Source organism: Trichechus manatus, unplaced genomic scaffold (genome assembly GCF_000243295.1).
Source record: "Trichechus manatus latirostris isolate Lorelei unplaced genomic scaffold, TriManLat1.0 scaffold00076, whole genome shotgun sequence".
NCBI lineage: Eukaryota > Metazoa > Chordata > Mammalia > Sirenia > Trichechidae > Trichechus > Trichechus manatus.
In genome coordinates this window covers 1,983,782-2,009,253 of record NW_004444012.1, presented here as the reverse complement: position 1 = coordinate 2,009,253, position 25,472 = coordinate 1,983,782, and the positions used below count along the sequence as shown (strand labels likewise).

General features: G+C 42.7%; 1 protein-coding gene across 2 annotated transcripts in view; it reads right to left on the bottom strand.

Annotated features, from left to right (window-relative positions):
- The window catches only part of FMN1 (formin 1), a 471,169-nt gene that overhangs the window by 16,077 nt on the left and 429,620 nt on the right, over positions 1–25,472 (bottom strand). For both annotated transcript variants that reach the window (XM_012556758.2, XM_004380593.2), the window contains 2 exons: positions 15,783–15,834; positions 10,166–10,315 (listed from right to left, as the gene is read on the bottom strand). In XM_012556758.2, the coding sequence (XP_012412212.1) occupies positions 10,166–10,315; positions 15,783–15,834 (202 nt within the window). The remainder of the gene's footprint in view (positions 1–10,165; positions 10,316–15,782; positions 15,835–25,472) is intronic.

Genomic DNA, 25,472 nt, shown 5'->3' with positions numbered 1-25,472 from the left:
ATCTTGATTGCATGTTTGATCAATTTCAGACTGCAGAAGTTGGTAAAAATCTTCAATTTCTTCATCTTTGGCATTAGTTGTTGTTGCGTAGATTTGAATCATAGTCACGTTAACTGGTCTTCCTTGTAGGTGTATGGATATTATCCTATTACTGATACTGGACTTTAGAATAGATCTTGAAATTTTCTTTTTGATGATGAATGCAACACCATTCCTCTCAATTTGTCCTTCCCGACATAGTAAACCATATGACTGTCTGATTCAAAACGACCAATACCAGTCCATTTCAGCTCACTAATGCTTAGGCTATCAATCTTTGTGTATTTCGTTTCATATCTGACAGCTTCCAATTTTCCTAGATTCATACTTCATACATTCCACTTTCTGATTATTAATGGATATTTGCAGCTGTTTCTTCTCATTTTGAGTTGTGCCACATCAGCAAATGAAGGTCCCCAAAACTTGACTCCATCCACGTCATCAAGGTCAACTCTACTTTGAGGAGGCAGCTCTTCCCCAGTCGTATTTTGAGTGCCTTCCAATCAGAGAGGCTCATTTTCCGGCACTCTATCAGACAATGTTCCACTGCTATTTATAAGGTTTTCACTGGACAATTTCCTTAAGATGTAGATTGCCAGGTCCTTCCTCCTAGTCTGTTTTAGTCTGGAGGCTCGGATGAAACCTGTCCACCATAGGTGACCTTGCTGGTATTTGAAATACCAGTGACATAGCCTCGAGCATCACAGCAACATGCAAGCCACCACAGTACAACACGCTGACAGATGAGAAGTAGATAAAACAATGGGTAACCCCCAAATCATTTATCTCAGGCAGATCAACAGGGCCACATTCTTAGACGGGCACGCACACTCTTCTATGCTCAGTCATTTTCAGAGTTTCACCTCTGACCCTGTCCAGCCCTCCACCCCCTAACTATGTCCCCCCAGGTCAGTCTCACTAGCAGCTCATGAGAATGCAGACCAGCAGGAAAGTAATAACAGGTCTTAGGTTTAGAAGTTAGCTCGTTACACATCAGAATCTAGTCTCTCAAAGTCATTCCGTGATAAATTATCCTATCATTCCTACTTCCTAAATTTGACACTTTTCCTTATGCCATTCCTAAGTCAGGCTTTTTCTATTTAAAATGAAGAAAGTCCTCATAGAGACTGAATTTCACCCGCCACAAGATCTGCCACTTCATAGTTTTGGTGGGCTATCGCTTGTAGTACCCAAACACACTTTGACTTCAAGTGATTAATTGCAGAACAAAGGCTGCTTCCGTTTGCAGAGCCTCTCCCCCAGGTCACAGGGGAGTGGAAGTGGTGGGGGAGTAGGGGGTTGGGGGGGGAGGGGGTCCCTGGACTTGCCCTGGAATGCGCGATCAGTTAGAGCCAATCACTCTGCACTTGGTAGACATAACACCCCGCTCTGACCCTGCCATCTAGGTGCAGAGTGAGCGCTGAGCGCGTTTTGTTTCCTTGCTCAGGGACAGAGAGGCGTCTGGGAGACAGCTTGGAAACCCAAGTCGGCCCCCATGTCAGAAATCTGCAAATTTAATTGAAATGCATGGCTAGACTCGGGAAGACATTTCCCATCCTGATGATGAAGATGTGCTTGTGCCTGCAGATGCCAACTCCCCTCTTGCTTCTTTTGAAACCAGTACCACCTACTGAGTCTCACCCAAACCCAGAACTGATCAGAGGCTGTGTGCAGGGCGACTAAAACAAAGGGTGAGGAAACAGGGGAGATTGTCTGGGGCAGGGAGCCTTTCTGGCGCCCCTCAAATCATACTACTCAGGCAACCCCCTATCCATCTATGCCCAAGGCGAAAGCTGTCATGAGTCCCCCAGATAAGTGATTGAGAAATACTCTAGCCGAATGAATGAGGCTCACTTTGGGTTTCCATTGCTGTCTGCCAAGCTGGGGAAATGGAGTGCAGACAGATGCTCTCTAAGCTTCTTATTTGAGCTCCAGAGAGGTCTGAGGCTTGGCACAACCACGAGGTCCCAATGATCTCCACTTCCTTATTTTTTTCTTAAAACAAATGGAAAGTAATACCGCCAAGAACAGAGAAGGTGATTGTTTTACCCCATTAACTAATCTTTCTTGTTCTGAAACATGTCTATCCTCTTCAACAAAGCTATTAAGATTTTGGATGCTTCAGCAAAAGTGACCCATATGGGATATATTTGGGGAATTCTAACACGAAAATCCAAATAAATAAAATGTCTTACTCATCATCAGCAGACAGCAAATCCTGTAGTCAGTTTCAATATGGGAAAAGAAAACACAGTGCTTGTTTATTTATTCAACAAATATTAATTGAGCACTTACTATGTATAAGGAAATAAAGGTGCTAGAGAGAAAACAAAGAAGTATAAGCTCTTGCCCTGGTCTTCAAGGGGCCTATGATTTATTTAGGAGTCCCTGTGGTGGCCGCAAACGGTTAAGCCCTTGACTGTTAACTAAAAGGTTGGCTGTTCAAGCCCATCCAGAGGAACCTCAGAAGAAAGTCCTGACCATCTGCTTCCAAACAGTCACAGCCTTGAAAACCCTATGAAGTACAGCTCTACTCTGCACACAAGGGGTCACCATGAGTCAGAATGGATTCAACAGCAACTGGTTTTGGCATGATTTATTTAAGGGAGAGAATATCTATAAGCAAATGAATGAAAAGCAAATCAGCAAATGCCAAAACAGGAGAGACAGCAAACCCCCAGAATTCTGGAGAAAAGACAGCTCACAGAGATTGGGGAAACCTTCGTGAAGGAGGCAGTATGCGATCACTAGATTAAACTCTTCAAGAATAGAGTCCCATAACTTGTCCAGCACTTGATACATAATAGGTACTTCACAAGTGTTTGTTTAAGTCAAGCTGATTAGATGCTGCAGACAGGAGTGAAAGAAGTGAGAGGCGGGTGTGCACGGGGCACCCAGAGAAGGACTCACAGAGGAGGGGAAGTTGGGCTGGCCCCAGGAATAATCACACTAGTGATTCCTCTAAAATGTGTGTTAAGTTTCCCAGGTCTACAACTTTGCCATGTGACCTCCCAGAATGTCCTTACTCCTTTCTTCTCCAAGTAACTGAATTCATCTGCTCTGTCAATGCCCAGTTCATTTCCTGCCTAAAATCTCAGGAAATCAAGGTTCAAGAGCACCTAAGTCTGGCAGATCCTAAACTTGGCTGAATATCATAACCATCAGGATAGTGTCCTCCTCCCTCCCACCTGCAAAGCCTACCTGATACATTCAGCCAAGGCATGGGCAAAGCCAAGGCGTTTACTGAGGCAACCAAACACAAAACAGGTTCTTGCTCTACCATCTCTGTGGGGAGCCTTCCAATTCAGTAGTTCTGTTTACATTTTTATGAAGCTCTCCAGGCGATCTGGGAGATCTTCCACATTTGGGAGCCTCTGATCTCTACCATTCCTCCACTGGCTTTTGAACCCCCTCTACAACTCTCTACTAGGGGCTGGCCCTGTTTGTGGCCAAAATCCTCCCCAAGCCATCTCTAGCCTCCTCATTTCCTTGTGATTACCTCCTCCTCCAATCTCTTACAGCATCCGGGATCTTCAATGCTCATGTAATATCACTTTGCACTCAATTGTGAAGTCCTTTCTATGTCAATAAACATGTATCAGGCACTGTGCTGAAGAATGTGCCATACAAGATATAACAAGGAATGGGTTTATGTCCTGGAGGTGGAAAAAGACACATAAACCACTAAAATAACAAGTTGGAATGAATTAAGTGCTAAAGGATGGTAAGAAAAACATGCTGTCAGAGATCAGAGGAAAAAGTGGTTACTTAGGGGAATTTCAGAAGATTTCTAGAGAAGCTGGTTTTGGAAGTGGTCCCTGAAGTATGACTATATTTGGAGCAGCAGGAAATAAACAGGGACATTGCATTGTAAAGAAATTATCCAATAAGAACATGAGGCAAAAAAGTGCATGTATGAGAAACAGTGAGTGGTCATTATGGTGGGTGCATGCGGGGGATGAAGCTCTAGAGAATGAAGCTGCAGAGGTGAGTTAAGGGCAGGTTTCTGGAGGGTCATGCTATAATTTGAGATGGAATATGGAATACTTGAAAGAATCCAATCTTCACAGTCAAAAAAGACTTAGGTTCTTCTCCCACTTCTGCCACTTACTAGTGAAACTGTGACATGGGCAATTCATTTACTTTCTCATTTGTTTATCTGTGAAACAGCAATAAACCTTCTTTTCAGGGTTGTTGTGAGGACTCAGTGAGTTAACAGATAAGTAGCTAGCGTGACTAATTCTCTTCCCTTTATTTCATCAGCACTGGAAAACAACTGAATATTTTTAAAGGACTGGGTGTGATCAACTTCTGTTCTAGAAAGATAACTGGATGCAATATTAGGGGAGCATTAAAGAAGTAGAGAAAATATAGGCACAGAGAACAATTAGAAGGATATTTCAGTAATCCAGGCAGGAGATGATGAGGTCCTGAATTAGGGCAGTGTCACTAGGAATACAGGGCATAGAAGGATAACCAGCAAGGAGGTAACACTGAGAAGGGTTAGCAATAAAAGATAGAAAATGAATCTTGAAGCACTGAGGATGACTCAGGTGTCCAACCAGCCTGTGTTACTAGGGGAGAACAGTGTTGCAATTGTCAGGGAACCAGAGAGGAGTAGGTCTTATTTGAAGTAGAATAAATTCCATCTGGGATGTGCTGAATTGAGCATGAAGCTTGGGCATCCTGTGGGAATGTTTACTGTGCAAAAGATTTGGGTCTAAGACTTTGGTCTCCCAAGAGGTGATGGCTGGAGCTCGGAAAACGGCTGGGACTAGCTATGGGGACAGTATAGAGCAAGATGAGAGAAACACGGATCTGAACGCTGGGAAACGTCCAGAATTAGGAATAGAAGAAAAACGGGAACTAGTGAAGGAGACTGTCACCTATGCAGAAAGAGCCCCAGAGTACTATCAGAGCAATGAGGCATTTCAAGATGGAAGAGAACGTCACCAGTGCCAAAAGCTAGTGTGCCAAGGAGTTAGAAAGGAGCCATTCGACTTCCAAATTAGAAATGTGGCATAGTTTTCCAGTGGCCTCAACATCTATTTCTCCTTCTTCCTTTAGTAATGGAACTCATGAACCTTTAGCTGGGCACATGGCTCCCAGCTAAGCCGACATTTTCCACTCTCCTTTGTATATGGCCATGAGACTAAGTTCAACCCAATGGGGGAAGCGTGGAAGTGATGTGGAACCTTCCAGGTCATGCACTTAAAAGACAAAGGGTGTACTCTCCTCTCCCCACTGGCAAGAGGAAGTCAGCAGTAGTGGTAGTAGTGGATGTCAGTTAAGTCACCTTCAACCTTGTGTAAAAAGGACCACACCTTAAGGAGGGCAGCCACAAGAGAAGGGTGCCCAACCTTTAAACAACTTGTACTCAGACTGCTATGCAAGAGAAAAATGATTCTTTTGTCTAGTTTAAGCAGGAACTATTTTGGTCTTTGTTATAGCAGTCAAGCCTTACCCATACTGACAGAGGAAGGAGTGAGCATGTAGAAGGAAAAGGAAGTGGGCAACTGAATAGAAATTCTTCTTTCAGGAAGCTAGAGGGGAAAGGAAAGAGATGGAACGATAGTTTACAGAGGAGACAGGGCCGAGAGGTTTCTTGGTTTTTCTAAATCAGTGATCCATTTCTTCATGGTGTAAATTATACCTAGGTATATAATGAAGTTTCTTATCTGTATTTCACATAAAATTCACCACACTCCTTACTCACTCATTACTTATCCATTATGGGTTCTTTAAATGGCCCTTTTAGAGTCTGCTTTGGCTCAGGGTGAATTCTTTACCTGCACTTTATTCCTGGGGTCAGGACTCGCCTGGAACTTCTTTACCTTTTGCAAATTCCCAGCCCGTTTTGTGGGTTGCAGTGGTGGTGGTGTGTGGCCTCTACGTGGGGGCATGTGTGGGAGCAGTCTTAAGATATCCTAAATCGTGGAATATTTTATAAGGAAGGGTCCTATATCTGAGAGTAATTAAAGAGCCACAAAAATAAAATGGCAGAAAATGAGTAACGAATAGTCAATAAAGGTAGCAGCAAAAATTAGGTAACCTCCTTTCCATTTATGCATATTTTTGACAATTTGCAGATTAAATAGGTGGAAGAAATGTGTAAATCCAAAATTCACTGTATGCTTGGATATCAACAGACACAAATATAAAAGTGCAGGAAAAAGTAAAATGGAGGCAAAGTTGCCTCTGAGGATAAAACTCTTGATGAACTATGATAAACTATAATTGTGATGTTGGATATAGATAAGCAGAAGACAATATATCTTGTATTTGCACTCTTAATAAAAGACGTGATCTTCAAGACCAACATTGGTATTTTACGGGAAGCACTGGCGGAGTGAGGTAGGTAGCTGTAGACATCTACCAAATCCAAGAGGGCACTGGGAATTCTCCCTGACGCCAAATGCTTCCTTCACTCACCTGCCAAACCTTGGCTTCCAATGTCCTCCAATAGAATCTCTAATGAGCTCAGAAGTAAAGGTGAGGGGCATTATCTCAGAAATGAAACACACAGTTCCTCAGAATATTAAGAAGGTAGTTTCTAGATTCATAGAAAATTCGAGCTGTAAGAGATCTTAGTTTCTACTTCATCCCAACACACACAGTTTACAGATTGGACACTGGGTCTCTTAGGCAGTAAGCGACTTGCCCGAGGTTGCACAGCACGTTGATGGTGGAGTAAAGGTTGAATGTGTTGATTTTCCACCTCTAGAGGTCATTTTTTTACACAACTGAATACTGCTGAGTACTCAGAAGGGATAAGAGAAGGGACTGGTATATTTCCCTGGGGTGGGGAATGAGTCCTGGAACTAAGGGCAGCACAAGGACTAGGTCACAGACTGAAGGCCTAAGAAGAGGGGGCATTCTGGATTTGTGCCTAGATACCAGTAAACCAGTTGCCGTCAAGCTGATTCTAACTCATAGTGACCCCACGTGTGTCAAAATGGAACTGTGCTCCACAGGTTTTCAATGGCTGGTCTCTCCACCATGCCTTTCTTCTGATTGCCTCTGGGTGGACTCAAACCTCCGACCTTTTGGTTAGCAGCTGAGTGTGTTAACCATTTGCACCACCCAGGAACTGTGCCTAGACACAGAAGTTTACTATTTTGCCTAAGATTGGTTTAAATGCCACGGGAAATGTAATGCTGTAATATATCATTACATAGTAGATTGCTCATCTACTGACATGGTAATCTGCAAGTAAGCCATATGCCCAGTGAAATACATCTCCCCTATTCAAACAGAAGTGTGCCTGACACCAGCTTAATGAGAGGGTTTATTATTCAGTCACATGGCACAAGAACACTGAAGGTGATTTATACAGTTATACTTGTGTTTAGAGAATGTTCCAGAGCAGTTGCTACCCTGTATGGAGATACATCCATCTCAACTCTGCATTAAGCTGATGTGTATTCACAGAAACCATGCTAAGCAGAAAAACAAGTAAGTATTTTCTACCACCTAAAACGAGCCTCAAGTGGCCTAAATTAGTTTTCAACACTTCCATTTTATTTGGAAGTAGAGTTTAAAGAAAACATCATTTGTCATGGAATCTGTTCCTTTGAAAATACTATTATTAATCCTTAATTTTTCCCAATGATTTTTTGCGGTTTTTAGTTGGGTTTCAAATAAATTTAAAAATCAATTGGGTTGAATTTCTTCTAATGGGATCCAGAACGATAGTTTTCTTTTCTCGTAATTATAAGCTATCATGTTTCAATTTGTTTGTGGATTTAAATTTTTAGGATGTCTTTGTACTATTCATGTTAATGATGTTAGGTTACCACCAGATATTTAGTGTTGCTTGGATTTATTGGATTTCTAGGAAAAGCATAACTTAAAATCACAGTATCGAACGTCACTAAATAGGTATTAAAAAAAGCAATCATCTTGTTTCTCATTTAATTATTAACAGAAGAGTTGAAGTTAATTTACCTCTTTTGCCACAATGAGTATGTGATTCTAACGGTCTAAAAGCTAAAATCCTAAGAGTACAATTTAAAAAAAAAAATCCTCACTTCACAAGAAAACCCTGGATGTTAATCAGTACGTTTAACTGCATACGCAGTAATACATATAAGGTGCTAACATTTCTTAACCAATAGATTTTTCTAAAGAAGTTGCCTCCAAAAATATGTGATTAGCCATCACTAACATTCAGAGATGCTGTTTGAGGTTGGAAACCTTGGTGATCCATCTCTCAAAGCACGGCTGGAATGAAGAGACCCCCGAAACTGCTCAATGGGAGGAACTGAAAAAGGCTCTCTGAAGTCACGACCCTTTAAAGGTGTTGGTTTACAGAGTGTGAAGCAGGCAATTCATCAGCTGCACCCAGGAAGCACTGCCGCAAATGTCTGTCGCTGGGATCAGAGAAAATGTCATTCGGAAGGACAGTGGGATATCACTGCCACCCGCCACCGTCGACCCACAGTGTGCAGCAACATCTCTAACAGGGAAGCGCTCCTTAGTTTGGGACACAGTTCAGTATTTGAAGAGAAGATTATTAAAATGAAAAACAACAAACTACCCTCTCTGCTGTGTGTGTGTGTGTGTGTGTGTGTGTGTGTGTGTGGTTTTGTTTTTAACCATTTTTAGGGCTCCAACTACAAGGACAAATTCCCTAAGGACTGTGTTCAAAACCTAAGGTGGAAATTCTGAAGCAAAGGCTGCATGTTCAGGGCCCACTGCTGGGCTTCCAGTGTGGGATGTGCACACGGAGAACCGGCTGGTCAGCGGCTCCGCTGTGATGGGCAGAGGGACCGTGGTTCTACCACTCTCGTATGAGGCTCGTAAAACACAGGGTTTATTCCACGGAACCCTACGTTCGCTTACTTTAAAGGGCTAGATAAGTAACTGCAGAGCAAGAGCAAGGAGTTGAGTGTCAAGATCTTTAGGACTTTTTCATATTGTTATCAACGACCTATTTTCTTACCAAGGTCACTTAACTTTTCTCTGCCTCAGTTTACAGACATAGTAGATATGCTCAGTTTAGTTCCTGTGTTCCCAAGGGCATAATGGTGTGAAGATGTGCTGATGAACATCTTCAAATCTTTTTGACTTCTTTGGAATGCAAGAAAGTTTTTTTTTTTTTTCTTAATTCCCTGAGAAAATATTTAGAGACTCAATAATAATGGCTCAAAATCTCTAAATTCTGATGTCCTTAAAAACAACTTCTTATTTTGTGTGTGTGTGTGTGCATATGTTATTTATATTACCTTTTCTCTGATTACAAAATAAAGCACAAAAATACTGGCATTCTGAAATTCCAAGTCTCAATGTTTAGTGAAATATAGATGCTATATTTCAATAAACTGTTTCCCGTACTTTGTAGAGTTTTTTTGTCTCCTTCGACTCCACTCTGAGTGACATTCCCGTACATCTGTTCTGCAGGAGTAGTGGCAAGATCTGTTTGAAGTTTAAATCCATGACACCCTTTATGGAACAGTGGCAACTTGATCAAAACAATGATCAAGCAGAAATGCTTTTCTTCTGATCAACAGGGCTAAGCTCTGTCTCTCTCAGGAGAACACACACCCATACCTACACCCACACCTCATATTCGGAGCCCAGGTTTTCCCTCGACCCCCAACTCATAAAATCAGAAGGCTGCAATGAGGCCGAGCGGCATGAAGTTTGATGTCCTCAGCAGGATACGGGGAGTCAGAAGTGGCGCTGTAAATCCAGTGCCGGCTTCAGCACTGGGTTAAGTGTGGCCTCGGTCTCAGGGACTTCCCTTTGATGCAAGTTGACTATATTAATGGGAAAAGCGTTCACTTTTATTTGTCCATACTGTCTGCGACAGCAAGGCTACCTCATTTAGACTGGGCCAACGTGAAAATACACAGAGAAGCAATCTGTTGCAAATTAGCACAACTCCCCTTTCATTTACTAGCTAGTAATTGGAAGGGGTTAAGAAAGTGTAACTTATCAGATCACGTGAGCATGACTGCTGTGTGGACAGCAAGCCTTCCCCGAATTTCCCTATGAACACCGAAGCAATCATCTTTTCTTGATGTCCACTTGGTCAGAAAGAAAATATTGACACCTGGGAAATACAGGAACACAATTTGTTAGCTTTGAGAAGGCAGTTTCCTAGACTCTATTGGAACCTTACCTTTCTTTAGATATGTTTTTACTCTCCCGCTTCCAAATTGTCTTGAAGTCACTGCAGAACTCATACCACACCATAAACACATAGTTGGGTGTGATCTCCTTCTCACCAGACTTTGGCTTCATCCCAAAATATCCTACCGTCGTTTCAAAACTGCAACGGGGAGGGAAAAAAGGGAGTGAGGTAAAGGGTGAGAAACTGTCAACGCCAAATCCCGTTAGGTTGAGTGGGGGGACGGGAAGGCAGTTCTCCTGCAGGTCTATTCTCTAACACAGGAGCCCAGGCCGAGAGTTACCGTAGCTCATCCTAAGCCTCAGAAAACCTACTTGCCCAAACCAGTTTGCCAAGAAATGTAACTTGATTGAGGATATTCCTGGCATATTTTGTCTGTCTGAAAAGCAGCATGTATAATTCCAAGGGGTATGGAGGTTAGACCTTTTGAGTGTGGTCCTCATCTCAAGTCCAAGTCGTTTATCTGCTCTTCCCTTGATGTTCAGCGGTTTCACGTGAGACTGATGACATGTTGATCTTGTAGCACTCGCAGTGGTCAGTGAGACAGCCCACTGGGAATCATTAATCTGGTGAACGCTTTATGAAAAAATCAGGACAGTGTTCTCTCTTTACCCTGGCATAGGCCGACTCTGTAGGCTTGATCACTCAGCATCTCTGACTCTCAGTTTTCTCAAGGGTAAAACAAGAGACTGACTATATGATCTTTAAGGAGGGGGTAAGAGTCCCTGGGTGGCACCTGAGCGGTTAACCGCTCGACTACTCGCTGAAAGGTTGGTGCTTAGAACCCACCCAGAGGTCCCTCGGAAGTCAGGCCTGGCGATCTGCTTCTGAAAAATCACACCGTGAAAACCCAATGGAGCAGTTCTACTCTGCACACATGGAGTTATCACGAGTCAGAATCAACTTGATGGCCATGAACAACAACACATCTTAGAGCTTGATATGATGCAAGAATACAAACCATCAACATACAATAATATACTGTGGGCATAGCAAAGTTTGATCAAAGACCACCTCTGATCCTGAAAAAAAAAAAAATCTCCAAGCCAGTCAGAAAAGAACCCAGGTTTTCCAAAGCAGTTACCCAAGTATAGGACGAACCTCCCAATCTACTCCACGAAGGCGCACTGCACGCCAGACTGCCCGGGCCTCCCACACAGCCCTTCTTGGAGGCACTAGCTTTACAGCAATTTATAGCTCTGAACTCAATCTTTCCCGCTCGCCCCCACCCACCCCAAGCCTCACAAGCTCATTTGCCATGAGCAAGAACACTTAAACAAACGGCCCCCTTTTCCAGGGTGTTGGAAACTAATCAAAGCAGGAATGGCTGGCCAGGTTTATGACTTAATGCTCTATCATCTGTTCAGACACAGAGTGTTTTGCGGCCATCCTGAATACAGAGTTTCTAATGGAGCTCTCGTCAATGGTGATTGTAAAACCCCGAAGCCCCGTTACTATTGTGGAGCATACTTTCATCTCATTCACAGTTATTGGGCAATATGTATCTCATAAGATTTTATCACATTTCACAGATGAACTGTTAATTGATTCCATGGCTATGATTAGGCGAGATCCAAGCTGGAGCTGCAGCTCCCAGGCCCATAAATTCTTTGTGCTTCTGTAAATAACAAATCTGTTTTTAATGCAAATTAAAACTACTGGTCAGGGAATTTTGGCTTCTAGTTATTAAAAGACTGGAAGTGCATAAGTGGAGAAAGGCAATAACTGCAGTAATCTCTTAAGGGACCCTCTTATAATGCCAAACATACATGTTTCGATTGTTCGAGCAAAATCAGTGATGGAAGAAAGACTCGCTGTCCACTTTCACCCAGACAAGACTCTTAATTCTGTGGCAGTCAAAATCCTGTCAAAATCAAATGTATACTCTATAGCATACACCTTTATTTCATTCAATATGAATGAAATTTATATTAAATACAAAAATTATATTGCTTGTAACCCAGAAACACATAAGTAGAGTTATTCAGTCCATAGAAACAGGCCACACGTTTCTGAGTCACGGGATTTTAGACTGGGAAGGGGCTTACAGGTCATCTCTTCCCATTTTTTCATTTTGTAGATGAGAAAACAAAGACCTAGAAAGACTGAAAGGCCTTATGCATTGGCAGAACTGGGACCAGACCTCGGGTCCCCTGATTGCCACTGACATGTTATTTCTGCTCTGTCCTTCTTTTGCTCATGCTTGCTAACAAGGCGTTAAGGAATAAAACAGTCATTTTTTTTGGTGGGGGGAGGTTCTACTTTAGACACGATTATCCTCTGTATCATACCATATGTTAACCCCACTAGAGCACATCATATTATTTTTTCTCTTCTTTATGTTCACCTTCTATACAGATACATTTTTATTAGTGCATTAACAGAAGAGAGAAAGTCATTCACTATTTTTTATTTGATATATAATTAAATTCATCATAAAGTGATAATTACTATAGTTATATTCTGCAGCCTGATTTTATTATTTTGCCATAGGAGGAAATTTATAGTTCCATCAACAGGGCATAATACATGTTAGTTCTTTTTTCTTTATTGTGGTAAACATATACATAACAAAACATCTGACATTCCAACATGTCATTCATTTTTTGTATTCAGAGGAATAAATTATCTTCTTATTCTCCAGCAGGAGATAGGAAAAGAGTACAGAAAGTCTAGTCATTGTGTTTCGCGGATCACCGCGACAGTCCTGGGGTTATTTCCAACCTGTTGCAAATACTGGTGTAGTTACAGAGAATGACAGCACTGGTTGGTGGTTGTCACGGGGTCTGAGAAAAGCATGTCATCATTCCTGGGGGCCTTATTTTTCCCAGCTCCCCAATGAGGCTAACCATGTACCCTCACCGCCTCTCCCCATGGGGATTTGTGAAGCCCTCCTTGCTAACCCTCCAAGTGGGGTGAAGACTAAAGGAAATACTGAATTTCAGCATTTTTTTCCCTATGTGTTTTGGAAACTAGGGAAGCAAGTGAATCTCTTGAGAGAAACGAACTGAAGCAAACAGATTCCCAGAGGCTGGCCTGGCTCTGCATGCTGCAGCCTGGGTGAAGACGAAGCTGCTCCAAGGATGTGCCTTGTTTGATTTCAGTGCTATCCCTTTGTTAAAGAAAAAGCCAAAACCTAGACTATGAACCTCCAACCATCTCATAAGGTCTAGACTATGGTACTCCCCCAAACAAAATTCCCTTCCTTTCATATCCAGTTTCGATTCACAGAAGGCTAATCACTGAAAATCTTCTGAAACATGGGGCAGAAAATTGCTGATATTGAACAAACAGGCAGATTTTCTCCAATAGACCGGAAAGAAAGAGGCAGTCACGCTTTTTGAGATTTCTATTCGTCAGAGGATAACTCTAAAATAGCTTTCAACGTTTAAAAGATGGGTTTGTAATCATATGTTTTGGTTTAGACAACTTTTTGTACTTCACTCTAAACTATTCCCGGACTCCCTTTCTCTCTGCTATCATTCCTGGTGTGATTTGTATCTCTTTAATTTGGCCAAGGCTTTTCAAAGCACAGACAATGATTCTATCACAGATCCCAGAGCAAAGGGAGCCGTTTTCCTTCTGCAGTGTTGGGATGCCAGCGGGGAACGCACCCACTTATTGTTTTACGTGCATGCCTTCAGAAACTGCTTAGGAAAAGCAAATATTCCTTAGCCTCAGAGTAAATTGTTTCTCTTGAGAATAAAATAGGAATTTACCAAATCTCACACGAATATTGCAACACTGACCACCAACCTCCTTAAAGAGTGTAACCAAACAACTGTGGTTTCTACATTAAAGATGGGATCTAGCATATTTCATGTACGGCATGAAAGCTAGGCTACCTTCACCACAAAGCCACGGAAAATGCTGACACCAGAATTTATGACCCCCCCTCAGCATGGCTAATGCACAGCAGCAGCCGCAGCCCCTCGAAGGTGGGCCCCCTTCTCCTTACGCAAGAATCTTGAAAAAGTCTTAGAAATTTGACATCTTCCCTGGAAGCAGCATTTCTGTCTGGCCTGATACCACTAAGTCCTTGTGGATGATCTCTTCTCTATGTGGGATATTTCCAGATGACAGAAACACTAGTTTTACCCACTGAGGAAGGACAGCTCAACGTGGGGATAACCAGCTGCCGTGGAGTCGAAACTGACTCACGGCGACCCCATGTGTGTCAGGGTTGCACTGTCTCCACAGGGTTTTCAATGGTTGACTTTTTGGAAGCAGACTGCCTGGTCTTTCTTCCGAGGCACTTCGGGTAGACTCAAGCCCCCAACTCTTTGGTTAGCGGCTGAGTGTGTTAACTGTTTGTACCAATCAGAGGGCACACAATTCTAAAAAACATAGCCAAGTCATTATCTTGGTTTTCAATGATTATCATGATAGGGTGACAGTTATAATTCAAGACGGTGTCTGTACGTAGAAAGCTGCAAGATTTGCCTCAAGATTTTTTCCCACTGGCAGTTACAATGGGAAGCTGGGCCCAATGCTGGCCCTGTCCAAGGGGCAGACAGTCCTCTCTACAGGCTTCAGAGCTGTCAGACATTGGGGCTGGACACAGCCTGATGGCAGGAGGAAAACGGCTCACTTCTAGGGTTTTTTCACTTGCATTTAAAATCGTAACCCCTCTCTCCACGTATCTGTAAAGGACATTTTTCCTTATATGCCATTTCCGCACTCTACTTCTGATTTAATTTTCTAGTACTTTTAGAATCGGCACCAGCAAAATGAATCTCAGCTCTCTGCCCTGCAGTGAGAATGCCTCGGCATATTCCCACTCCCACTTCTAAGAGGGGGGATTATTGCCAAATTGACTATGCTGGTCAACTGACAAATACACAAATCCCTAAGGGATCAGGCTCCGTGATTACTGCTTCCTGATGGGTAGTTGGTTCCACTCTGATGTCCACTGAGAGAAAGAAAAGTGAGGAAGAGGCCTGAAGTGAGATTAGAGCTTGAACAGAGGACCTCTCGGGTCTCTTCCAGCTCCTGGGGGAGTTTTCCATAAATACTGGTCAGCCTCCTCTCCCTTCCCACCCCTCTTTTGACCTCCATCCCTGCCTGTTTACAATATACTCAAGGATCTGAGGAAAGACACAAGTCTCTTAGACGTTTCCAATAATTGGTTTAGTCTAGTTTGGTTTGGTCAAGTGCTCAGCTGCTTAAGGGAAAGGTGGTGGTTTGAGCCTACCCAATAGCTCCATGAGAGAAAAACCTGGCACTCTGCTCCGGTAAAGATTACAGCCTAGAAAACCCGATGAGGCAGTTCTACTCTGTCACACGGTACCCCCATGAGTCAAAATTGACTGGATGGCACCTGGAAACAGCAACAGTTATAGTGATAAGAAGGATCAAATTGTTCCTAACTTCCACGAAGCTGTCAGGAGCAGAGTGACGGAGAAGAGGCAAACGGATGGAAATGGTGGCGTGAACCGCGTGTAAGGCAGGTGACTCCCTTCTGAAGCGCTCCCTGCTTCCTGAAGAAACATGTCCCTGACTCCCGTTACACTGCCTCCATTCCAGCTCCCAAGAGGATGGTATCATTCATGAGGCCAACGCAAGAATTGTTGTTCAAAGGAAAAACTGGGACCACAGGGCTGCTTACCTCTTCTGTGCATTCTCCAAGTGACTTTCTTCCATTTTATGCTCCTTTTTGGCTGTGAAAGAAAAATAATTATTATCAAAACAGCATCTTATTCCATTATAGTTTTTGCTTTGAGTACATCCATTTATTGCTGCAAGAACTCTGAATTCAGGGTCGGCAACATTGACCACAGGCCCTAGATATAGCTCTCAGTTTGCTACATGTACCACTGGGCTTTCTGATAACAGCAATAGCTATGGGTGACTGTATAATTTATTGCTCCAGGTGGGACACTTTTGAAAGTGAAAGGTAGTAACATTTAAATTGGAACAATCCTGGGCTATTGGGACATGTGGTCCTGCAGCTACAGCTGGCTTCCCTGTGAGCCTGGGCATGTGCTCAGCCCTTTCCCCCTCACCCCAGCATAATAAACCCATTAGCATTTCGGCGGTTCTGCTCAGATGCCAACAAATTCAGAGGAATCCTCGCATGTACTGCCACCATACCCTCGGCCCTTTGGCAGTCTGGGGAAGCTTAGGAAATCCTTCCTAGAATGATGTTTCTAAATGCATTGAAAAAAAAAAAACACTCGATTATTAAGGAAACCAAGGATACTGAGATACAATTCTGAATCTCCAGATGAAGAACCCATGCGCTGTAGAGAATATTTAACCTGGAGACTTCATATTCTTCTCTCTAATCAGGAGATACTATTAAGTATGATAAGATCATAAAAATGTCCAGGAAAAACAGCCAAGTCCTACCATAATTTATCTGACCTGAAGATTCCTTTAGTTTATGTCTAAGTGATGTGAAATGAATGAAAAAAAAAAAAAAAACACATCTAGAGTCTATGTTGGGACACTCCATGGAAAGGTATCAAAGGATTTTTAAACATCATCACTTTATTAAGCCTGGCTCTGCCACTGACTGGCTGTGTGACTGCGGGCAAGTTATTCATTACCAGAAGCTTAGCAGTGGCTTCATCTGAAACATGAGAATAGCACAGTGACTGCTCTCATGTAATTATTATCATTATTATTAGCACACAATATCATGCTCAATACATGACAGCTATTATCAGTACCTCCTCTGCCTTATCTTCATCACTGATTTTAAAATGCAAACCTTATCAAGTGACTTCCCTGCTGGAAACCTTCAAAACAGCTTCCCATCACCCTTGGCATAAAATCTGAACTCTTCATTAAGTCCTAGAAAGCCTTGCAAGTCTGGCCCACGGCTCCTGCCTGACAACTCCTCCTCCCCTCTGCTCCTTCCCATCCAGCCTCGCTGGTCATCTTGCTGTTGCCTGAGCAAGTGTCCCAGTTAGAGTTATAGGGATAAGAAGGTTCAAGTTGTTACTAACTTCCCTGAAGCTGTTCAGGAGCAGAGTGATGGAGGAGAGGCGAACAGATGGAAATTGTGCCCTAAAACCTGTGTTAGGCAGGTGAGTCTCTCCTGGGTTATCCTCTGCATTGGCGGCTCTTTGCACTTGCTGTTCCCCCTTCCGGAAACGCTCCACCCACTGTCCCTGCATGGCTGGCTCTCTCACTTCATTCAGGCCTCTGCTCAAATATCACTCTCCCTATCGTTGCTCAGGTGCCATCCAGTCGACTTTCAATTCACAGAGACCCCATGTGACAGAGCAGAACTGCTCCATAGAGTTTCCCAGGCTATAATCTTTATGGATGCAGATCGTCAGATTTTTCTCCCCTGGAGCCGATGGGTTTGAACCATGAGCCTTTCAGTTCGCAGCCTAGTGCTTAACTGTGGTGCCACCAGGGCTCCTTCCCCTTCCCTGACATCTCTAAATCAGCATCCATCTATCTGCTGGGCTCATCGTTCACGCATCTGTTTATTGCAAACAACTGGACGTAAGTTCCAGGGGATGGCAACCTCATCTGGCTTGTTTTCTGCTGGAGCCTCCAATGTGGGAAAGTACCCACATGTGCCATAAGTTATTTCAGTTTAAGAATGAATATGCTGCATATAGTCTGCTTAAAAAGGAGAGATCTGAGCTTCCCTAAACATAAAACTTTACATTTAAAACATAAACAGAAGTTGAAGGAGATGGAGGCTAAAATCGTACACTGTTATCTCTAAGTGCAGCCAATTGCAACTAATGAACACGGTCGTCTTACATCCAAACTAACTGGCTTTGATAAGTACATCATTTTATGTAGCTAAGTCACAGACTCGGCCACCTTTTCTTATATGATTTTCCCCATTCTGCCAGCAGAAGTGTTTATGAATTAGCCTGGCACTTAGCCAATCAGATACAGAGAAGTGACCTATGTCTCTCATAGGCTATCAAGTTCTCCAGAAGGACACAGTTATAAAACATGAGGTCAACTAGCACTTTGTTTCCATCCAGTGATTTTAAATTATACGCAGAGCCAAACAGGAAGAAAAATTTCTTTGAGGCCTGCGTGATCTTTCTGGGGCACCTCTGCCGTTCTCTGTCACCAGAGGGTTTCTAACTGGCTATGTCCATGCTATGCTAAGGGGACTACAGCCAAGCCATCACTGCCCATGAACGGAGTGACAAGAAACACCCAACTCAAACTGAAGGAAGCATAAGATTTTGCAATAGCTCTATGAATACGGTGAACTGGAAAAAAAAGCAGCATCCATATGCAAAAAGAGGTATTAAGAGGCAATGCATACTGCAGAACCTTTGAGAGTTTGGAGAAAAGAACCTTCAAGAACCTAGAGATCTCAATTTTTCTTAAACAAGGGGCCTATATACAGATAGAAGAGGTAGCCACCTCCATGGTGTGATATGGAAACTCTATCAGCCTAAAATATTTCTCCTGCCACAGTGTGTGAAATTTCCATCCATGGCATGATACATTTTAAGTCTTCGAATTGATCTAAGCCAAATGTAAATACATTACCTAGAAAGAAAATGTCTTAAGACTGGAGTCACAAACTCACATACCTAACGTCCCCAACAAACAAGGTAACTGTGGGCCAAGGATAAGAATCCTTATGTTCTAAAATTATCTTTCTGGTTTCTCAGTACTGGAACTGACACAGTCTCATTGTGGGAGAGCCAACAGAGAGTAGTAGGGTAGTGGGAAGGCTGTAACCCATCCAAGAGAGGGCAGTCATTGTTACCAGATCTCCCACGTTTTCAAGAGAAGCTAGAAAGAGATTTTTTAAGTGAATGTTGCAATTTTCAACAAATGTTTTCAAACACTCTGTAGGACAAAAAGGACATTCCTGCTGGCCATATCTCTCTGAAACCTCCGATGTAAACCTTTAGTAGCTATCTACATAATGACATAGATTGGTTTATTCTTTCATCCCCTGTACCAGACCCTATTCCAGGTGCTTAGGATCCACCAGGGAAGAGAGTAGACGAAGGTCCCTTACACTGTAGTTGGAGAAGACACACAATTAAACCTGAGAGAATAAGATCCAGTGAAAGTAATTTCTGATAAGGGGTAGCAAAAACATTTCTAAGCATAGCTTGCTGCCTACGGAAAGAGACTCATATGTGGGCTGCTGAAGGAAGGGTAACCTGGGCAGCCACCGCACGTCACATAGGCACCAGGCACAAAAAAGGAGAGACAATGTTGACACTGAAGATGACAACTCTTAGATGACAACTGTCCTTACCCTACACCTCTGTGACTGGTAGTGGCCCTGAACCCAGGTGTGGGATATACCTAATCTTCCATTCCACAAAGCCACACTGATAGCAGTATTTAGGTGCTTCTTCTTTTAGTCCAAACTGTAGTGCTATTAGTGTGTTTGGGGGTAGGTAAACTTCCTAGAAAGTAAGTTTGGAGGGACTGTCAGATAATTACACAGCACGGGGAGTGGGGGGCAGAGAAACAACCCACATCCCTGACTTTAGCCTTCTCTCCTCTCTCTCTCCACAAGAATCTGTCTCATTGTCTGCAATGAGTTGAATATAATTCTCTTCCAAATCAGGGGACAAAATAGCTTCTTAGAATGACAACAGTGTCATATTTTCAAGATAATACAACAAGTAAAACAAGTCAGAGCACTAAAGATGAGAACTTAGGCTTTACATGAATCCTCAGTCTTCCCAATGTCTTTACCAAGGCCGCGAAGAGACTTGATGGTGAACCTCTGTTTAAGCGCTTGGAGAAAGTTGAGTTGTAAGTTTGCTTGATGACCTACCTATAGCATAATGTCATTTTTCTGTCACTGGTAGAACTCTGATGCTTTTCTTGAACATTAATTTAAAAAAAAAAATTACTTTTCATAATTCTGTATTGCAGAGAAAGTAATCTGGCTTCTTTAGAAGGTGTTTTTCATTTAATAGATATGTGGATTTTATTTAATGCAGCCTTTACTGAATAAAGGGGCCCTGGTACAGAGTTGCTATGAGTCGGAATCCGCTCGATGGCAACGGGTTTGGTTTTTTTTTTTTTTTTGGTTGGTGGCACACTGGTTAAGAGCTCAGGCTGCTAACCAAAAGGCTGGCAGTTCAAATCTAGCAGTTGCTCCTTGGAAACCCTATGGAGGAGCTTTACTTTGTCCTATAGGGTCGCTGTGAGTCGGAATCGACTCGATGGCAATGGGGTTTACTGAATAAAGACCACTTGCTTTTGTGTAAATCTTTAATGCCTTGGGATTTTGTTTCCTGGTTCATTTGATGACCATTGTTTCATTAGTTATCATAGAATCACCCCACAATAATAATTCTGGAATCCGCAAATACTGTGGCCTACCAACTGAAGCAGAAATGACAACTTTCAATTCAATAGTTGGGGGCCCAAAGATTGCAAATCAGAATTCGAGATACTTATATGCCGAGTTTAAGCCCAGCTCTGTCGTTTAAGTGTTCTGGAAAGGTTACGTGTGTCCTATGTTCTAGTTTCTTCCTCTACAAAATGGAGAGGATGATACCCACCTTCCACGTAGTTAGAGGGGTTACTGAAATAAACATGTGAGAGTGTCTTGTTAAATCAGTATCTTTTCAGTCATAACTTTGATGGGTCAATGTCATGCCGAGGCTGCTGAATATTCAAGCTTTCAGTGAGTCAACTGTTTTGACAAAGTTAAATGCAGTGTAGCAGAGTGGAAAGAGCTTGGGCTTTGTGTCCCACAGACTTGGATTCAATTTCTGTTCTGCCACTTATTAACTGGGTGACTGTGGGGAAGTTACTTAACCCCACTGAGCCTTACCCATAAAATGGGAATAATACAACCTACCATGAAGGGTTGCTCTGACTATAAGATGCACTGAACCTAAGAGAGATTAATGTAGTGACTGACATATGGTACGACCACTCTGCTGTCCGTGTGTTGGACTGTGGTGGCGTGTGTGATGCTGTGATGCTGGAAGCGATGCTGCCGGAATTTCAAACACCAGCAGGGTCACCCATGGCAGACAAGTTTCAGCAGAGCTTCTAGACTAAGACAAACTAGGAAGAACATGGCGATTTACTTCCGAAAATTAGCGAATGAAAACCCTATGGATCACAACAGAACACTGTCTGATACAGCGCTGGAAGATGAGCCTCTAGGTTAGAAGGCAGTCAAAATACACAGTGGCCACAACAATGGGCTCAAGCATCCCAACAACTGTAAAGATGGCACAGGACTGGGCAATGTTTCCTTCTATTGTACGTGGGGTCACCATGAGTCAGAGGTGACTCAATGACAGCTAACAATAACAAGCATACGATGGATACTCAAAAATGGCAGCCATTTATTACGAATTGGCTACAAGCAAACGCTAGCAGTCACCATTTCAGCTCTCTGCCTTTGGGATGGATAAAGCTTGCATACAAAATTCTCTTCTTTCTTTAGAATGTCCACAACTCTCTCTGTAGATGAGAAATTGCTTGTGATCATGTTCACGTCAGATCAAGTATTCTCTGCTTAGAACCGCATGATGTTTTCCCGTTTCACTCATAAGGCCCATGTCCTTACCGTGCTCTACAGGCCTTTTCTCCAGAAGAGTATTCCCTACATTCGACCTAAAGTCTTCTTATTTGCAGTTTCAGACCATTTTGTTCTATTTAACCCTCAGGAGAGGAAGAGAGAAATGGATTTAGAATTTATAAATCACATTTGAAATACCTAGAAGTCAAGGCAGGTGTGAGGGTTGGGTTGTTTATGAGTATTTTTACCTAATTCTTTTTTCCACTTAAGGATCAATGAATTATGTAATCTTTGACCTGATTAACTGGATCACTTCTCCAACATCAAAAGAAAGATAATGATGCAAAGGTCTGTTTATCAAAAGGTAAGTTTTCTGAGTGCAAAGCCTCCTTATTTAGGCTCTAGCTTCCATTTAGTGACCTGTAGCAAGCTCTCTGCACTGCACCATAAACCCAGCTCTCTGCATTGCTACCACAACTGCCAACTTAAAATGCAATCTGAATTACATCACTTCTCTGCTTAATGATTTTCACTAACTAGTACTGGCACGAGTGGCTAAGGGCTTGGCTCCTAACTGAAAGGTTAGTGGTTTGAGTCCATCCAGAGTGCCTCGGAAAAACGGTCTGGTGATCTGCTTCTGAAAACTCATCAATTGAAAACTCTAAACAGCACCATTCCACTCTGACACACGTGGGGTTGCCATGAGCCGAAACTGACTTAAAGGCAAGTGGGCTGGTTTTTTTGGTGGTGTATAGCTTGAAAGTAAAAAGTCATTAAAAAGATAGAAAAGAAAGTAAAGTCCAAAATGGATTTCAGAAGAGACTCTGAAATTTACTCTTGAATGTTGAGTAGCTAAAGTGAAAGGAAGAAATGATGATAAAGTCAAAGAGCTTAACAGAAGATTTCAAACGGCAGCTCAAGAAGACAAGTAAAGAATTACAATGAAATGTGCAAAGATCTGGAGATAGAAAACTAAAAGGGAAGAACATGGTCAGCATTTCTCAAGCGGAAAGTACTGAAGAAAAAACTCAAGCCTCAAGTTGCAATATTGACAGATTCTAGGGGCAAAATATTGAACAACGCAGGAAACATCAAAAGAAAATGGAAGGAATACACAGAGTCTCTGTACCAAAAAGAATTGGTTGATGTTCAACCATTTCAGGAGGTAGCATATGATCAAGAACCAATGGTTCTGAAGGAAGAAGTCCAAGCTGCACTGAAAGCATTAGAGAAAAACAAGGCTCCAGGAATTGATGGAATACCAAATGAGATGTTTCAACAAATGGATGCAATGATAGCAGTGCTCACTCATCTATGCCAAGAAATTTGGAAGACAGCTACCTGGCTGACCAACTGGAAGAGATCCACATTTGTACCCATTCCAAAGAAAGGTGATCCAACAGAAAGTGGAAATTATCAAATAATATCATTAATATCACATTCAAGTAAAATTTTTGCTGAAGATAATTCAAAAACGGTTACAGCAGTACACTGACAGGGAGCTGCCAGGAATACAAGCTGGATTCAGAAGAGGACATGGAATTAGGGATATTACTGCTGATGTCAGACAGATCTTGGCTGAAAGCAGAGAAAACCAGAAAGGTGTTTTATCTGTGTTTTATTGACTATGGAAAGGCACTCGACTGTGTGGATCATAACAAATTATCGATAACATTGCAAAGAATGGGAATTCCAGAACACTTAACTGCGCTCATGAGGAACCTGTACATAGACCAGAAGGCAGTCGTTGAAACGAAACAACGGGATATTGTGTGGTTCAAAGTCAGGGAAGGTGTGCGTCAGGGTTGTATTCTTTTGCCATACTTATCAATTTGTATGCTGAGCAAATAATCCGCGAAGCTGGACTATAAGAAGAAGAACTCGGCATCAGGATTGGAGGAAGACTCATTAACAACCTGCAATATGCAGACGGCACGACCTTGCTTGCTGAAAGTGAAGAGTACTTGAAGCACTTACTGATGAAGATCAAAGACTACAGCCTTCAGTATGGATTGCACCTCAACTTAAAGAAAATAAAAATCCTTACGACCGGACCAATAAGCAACATCATGATAAATGGAGAACAGACTGAAGTTGTCAAGGATTTCATTTTACTTAGATTCACAATCAACACCCACGGTAGCAGGAGTCAAGAAATCAAAGGGCGTATTGCATCGGGCAAGTCTGCTGCAAAAGATCTCTTTAAAGTGTTAAAAAGCAAAGATGTCATCTCGAAGACTAAGGTGCACCTGATCCAAGCCACGGTATTTTCAATCGCCTCACATGGATGCAAAAGCTGGACAATGAATAAGGAAGACGGAAGATGAACTGATGCCTTTGAATTGTGGTGGTGGCGAAGAATACTGAATACACCATGGACTGCCAGAAAAATGAACAAATCTGTATTGGAAGAAGTACAGCCAGAGTGCTCCTTAGAGGTGACGATGGTGAGACTTCATTTCACACACTTTGGACATGTTATCAGGAGGGATCAGTCCCTGGAGAAGGACGTTACGCTTGGTAATGCAGAGGGTCAACGAAAAAAAGCAAGACCCTCAGGAGATGGACTGACACAGTGGCTGCAACAATGGGCTCAAACATAGCAATGACTGTGAGGATGGAGCAGGATCGGGCAGTGTTTCATTCTGTTCTACGTAGGGTCGCTATGAGTTAGAAGTGACTCAATGGCACCTACAACAACACGGGATCAGGTACATTCACATTGCTCAGTAAGCCCCTCACAAGCTGGCCTGTACTTAACCTGCTGACCTCCCTCCCTCTTGCTACTTCCCATTACGCACCCAGTGCCCTCGTCCCTTGGGGCTCCTTCCCTGTGCTCGCCTGGCTCTCTCTTGCCTCTATTTTTGGGCACACTGCTTCTTCCACTTGGAATGTCTCCTCTTCCCTGCCTCCTTCCCTTCCTCTACCCTACCCCTCATTGCAAATTTCTGCTTTCAAACATCAAGCTTTATAGTCACCTCCTCTATGAAGACCTCCTTGTCTCTCCTTCCCCATGAAGTGGTGAGCTACTCTTTCTGTGATGCTCCTGTAGCACTTCATTCAGGCAGCGTCCTATCACACACCCGGGACACTGTACTGAGGTCATCTGCTCGCAGTCTGCCCTTCCTACTAGCCTGCCTGCTTCTTGAGGGTTACCACCAAAATCGATGTCACAGTGCTTCTCTCCACTAACGCCTAGTAGGCATTCTACTTCCTTCACGGAGGGATGACTGAGGCTCCTGTACGAACAGAACACAATCACTGTTATCACTGTTAACTGCCTCTCCATCGGTGGGCCAGAGCCCGTTTCTTGGCATAATTTCTAATCTTCCATTTTTGTCTTTGCAAGAACATAGTAGAGTCCAGAAGAATGAAAGGGCATTATGTCCTGTTATGTCCTGTCTGAGAGGAAGACATTTTCACAGGAAGAATGTCGAACTTCACCTCACCAGGGGGCACACATAACATTAACCCTGAGTTTCCTCTGTATCAGACTGTGTTTTTAAAATCTAGTAATTTTGCTCCAAATTTACCATTGAAAAAAAGGAAGTTTTTACAAATAAAGTTACACTTCTGGAAAATATTCATGCTATGAATACCCACCAGCTAAATGTAGCAAAATATCTACTGTCTTAACCTCAAGAGGATGGCATTCACACCACAAGAGTGGCTGAGGAAGGAGGTCACTCTTCAAGGAAACTGGGATTTTTATGCCAAACGTAATTATTTATGGCTACCCATCTGAGAGGTAGTAAATTGTGAAAAGAGGGCAAGGGATGGAGGGCTGGAATATCTTCCTAGTGTTCTTTACACAGTCTATTACACTTAAATATACCATGGTTT